At 37.6% G+C, this 3,403-nt stretch overlaps 1 protein-coding gene across 1 annotated transcript; it reads left to right on the top strand.

Annotated features, from left to right (window-relative positions):
* Positions 1-1,446: 1,446 nt before the first annotated feature.
* On the top strand, positions 1,447-3,403 carry LOC116129792 (rust resistance kinase Lr10-like). Its single transcript, XM_031415526.1, has 3 exons — positions 1,447-1,681; positions 2,248-2,764; positions 2,831-3,403. Exons 1-3 carry the CDS (start codon positions 1,447-1,449, stop codon positions 3,357-3,359), a joined length of 1,281 nt encoding a protein of 426 aa, XP_031271386.1. The 3' UTR covers positions 3,360-3,403.

The following is a 3,403-nucleotide window of genomic DNA, read 5'->3' as shown; positions in this document are numbered from 1 at the left end:
TCATTCCCTGCTCAAAATTGCGTGAAATCAGCTTGGAAGGTGGGCAATGTGACGTAAAGCCGGATTTTGTCCTGACATTCACACCAACCCATGGATTTAATGATGATTATTTGCACTCATCTCACTATAAAAAGAAGAAAGAAGACCCCTTCATTGAGGGGATTCGGCCATTTTACACTCTGAACTAGCTTTCTCTCTCTCTCTTATACCTTTGTATTTACTTTTCCCTAATCATTTGTAAGTCAGTCTGCTGTTGCGACCTGACCCACAATACTAATACAACTATCAGTGGACGTAGGACTTGCTACCTTAGCATCCGAACTACTTTAAAAAGCTCTCATCATTGCATTTACTCTACGTACTACCCATAATCACGTGTGTCTCTTGGTCAACACAACGTTACGCACGTGTCGATTAGTTGGTGTCAAAATCACGCATCAACAGGAAGAATATTCATACAACAATACTGACTCATAATAAGTTTCTTTTTGACAAATGTAATTGTATAGAAGTGAGTATATATTCACCGATACTCAATAATTGTAATTATGTGAAAAGTAATTGCTTATGAGCTATGAAATGATCAAAATGTTTTGGTTGACTATCCATAGTCCTTGATAACAAATATTGTATTCTAACACGATCCATTATTGGCCTCATCGCTGTCACTGAGGTTAGAGCTTGCCTCATTGCAGGCAACGCGAGGTGAGATCTAATTATAACAGAAATTGTGGGCATGAGAAAAAGGAGGAAGAAGAGGTGAGATCCAATACTTTTTATTATAAAAATATGGAAATATAAATAATAGAAGCTAAGGTCAAATTTGGCTTCCCGTACCCCGCACCAGCTGGTGGTCTTTGTCATTCCAAAAGAGACTGCTATTATTTTGTAGTTGGTGGTCTAAACCATATTTTTAAAATGGCCATTGGAGACTGCTTTTATTAAACCAAGACAAGACAGCCAAGCACTCTACTTTCTCTGTTTCCCTTCATGTCTCTTGTTCCGTTTATTATATTCTTCCTTCTCTTGCCTTACTCAATAGCCTAAAACACTTCAGTTGTAAGCAGTGATGAAAATATATATCAATTCTGTCAGCCAACAAATTGCAGCGAAAACGGCCCACAAATCAGATTTCCCTTTAGGCTCAAAACTCAACCAATCTCTTGCGGTCTTGAAGGGTTTGAAGTGTCATGCTCAAGTAACAAGACAATGTTGCATCTTCCCTTTTCCAGCGGTTACTATGTGGAAGACATTTCTTATCTGGACAGAAGTATAACCATTATGGATAGAATAATATTACACATACATCATTTTCATACAACATTTCTCATACAACATTATGTGACAAGATGTGATTGGGTGAAAGTTTAATTTTAACTTTAAATTAGCCAATCATATCTTGCCACATAATGTTGTATGAAAAATGTTGTATGAAAATGTTGTATTATGGATATGAATGACACCACATGCCGAATACAGAGTCTTCTCTCTCTTAACCTCACAGACTCCAAATTCTCCCTCCTTTATAGTTACTACAATCAGATGTACGCTTTGTGGAATTGTTCTACGAAGATTATATGGAATTCTGCACTAGGACCATTTGATTGCATCAGTGATGAACAAGGTTTTGTTTATGGCATGACATATGACCGGTCAGTCGACTCGAGGCCCCCAGTTTGCAGTATGTATAAAACTGTTAACATTTCGATTGAGTTTTGGTATCAAAATAATCAAACTAAAAAGATAGTTATAGAATGGGAAGCCCTTGATGGATGCTACGACTGCGAAAAATCAGGGAACTACTGTGGCTTCAACACTACAAGCAATTCAACGATCTGTGTCATAAACCAACGTAAGTCACCATTTAGCTTTCTGAAAGTAAAATGAAATTACTTAATTCTTTCCAAATTTTTGTCTCTCTGCTTTTGATTATTTACAGTATGTTTTCCGGCGCACTTGATTGTATTTGTAGGTAGCTTACTGATAAGTTTTAAAGTCGTTTCTGTAGCTGATTAATTAGGATAAATATTTGTTGTCAGTAAAGAAAATTCCGGGGCTCTTGATTGTACATTAGACTCCTGAGGAAATTTCTGAGAAAATTTTCTTTTCTGTTCATCTTCTAGCTGTACATTAAGGATGTGAATCCTGCTTGCGTCAAGCCCCCTCCATATTTTGGTTTGAAATTTGGGATGTATCTAATTGATCTTATTGCTCAACCAAGTTAAGAATTTTTCTTTGGTCATGCAGATTATCATGGTCATGGTCGTCTAGTTAAAATTGCAGTGTCTACAGCCACGAGTGTTGGAGGCATTGTCTTCTTTGCATTGGTAATACTTCTTCTTTACAGATCTAGGAGATCTGAAAAGGAAGGAGAAACTCAACTGAAAATAGAGAAGTTCCTCGAAGACTATAGGACCCTCACCCCGACCAGATATACTTACAGTGACCTGAAGAAAATAACTGGTAGATTTAGGCACAGGCTAGGCCAAGGAGGTTATGGATGTGTCTTCAAAGGAGAACTCGCCAATGGAATTCCAGTTGCTGTTAAGATGTTGGAACATTCAACAGGAAATGGTGAAGAATTTATCAATGAAGTTGCTACTATAGGTAGGATTCACGATTTTAACATTGATCGTCTTTTGGGATTTTATTCAGAAGGGGTTCGGTGTGCTCTTATTTACGAGTTTATGTCTAATGGATCACTTGAGAAGTTCATATTCTCAAGTATAAACAATTCAAGTCAACGTCAATTGAATTGGGAAAAGTTGTGAGAGATTGCAATTGGTGTTGCTTGGGGAATAGAGTACTTGCACCAAGGATGCAACCAAAGGATCCTTCACTTCGACATCAAGCCTGACAATATATTACTTGACCATAATTTTCAGCCAAAGATTTCAGATTTTGGGCTGGCCAAACTATGCTCAAAGGAACAAAGTGTAATATCAATGACAGCTGCTCGAGGAACTACTGGTTATATTGCTCCCGAGCTCTTCTCTAGGAACTTTGGAGAGGTTTCCTATAAGTCTGATGTTTTTAGCTACGAAATGGTGTTATTAGAGATGGTTGGATGCCAAAAGAATATTGATCATTCAATTGAAAATCAAAGCCAAATTTACTTCCCTGAGTGGATATATAATAAAATGAGCCAAGGAAACGAGGTTGCTTTAGAAATTGAGGTAGATGGAGACGAGAAAATTGTCAAGCAGCTTGCAATTGTCGGACTCTGGTGCATCCAGTGGAACCCAGCAGAGAGGCCTTCCATGTCAATGGTATTACAAATGCTAGAAGGTGAGTTCAAGAGCTTGGAGATTCCTCCAAAGCCCTTCGTTTCTTCAGATGAGGAAATGGATGGAAATTGATCTTGTATAATGACATAACATTTGTAATGTTTAATTAATTTGTT

This window comes from Pistacia vera, unplaced genomic scaffold (genome assembly GCF_008641045.1).
Source record: "Pistacia vera cultivar Batoury unplaced genomic scaffold, PisVer_v2 Contig214, whole genome shotgun sequence".
Taxonomy (NCBI): Eukaryota; Viridiplantae; Streptophyta; class Magnoliopsida; order Sapindales; family Anacardiaceae; genus Pistacia; species Pistacia vera.
Note: the sequence above shows the minus strand (reverse complement) of the source record. Positions and strands in the feature narration are given on the sequence as shown.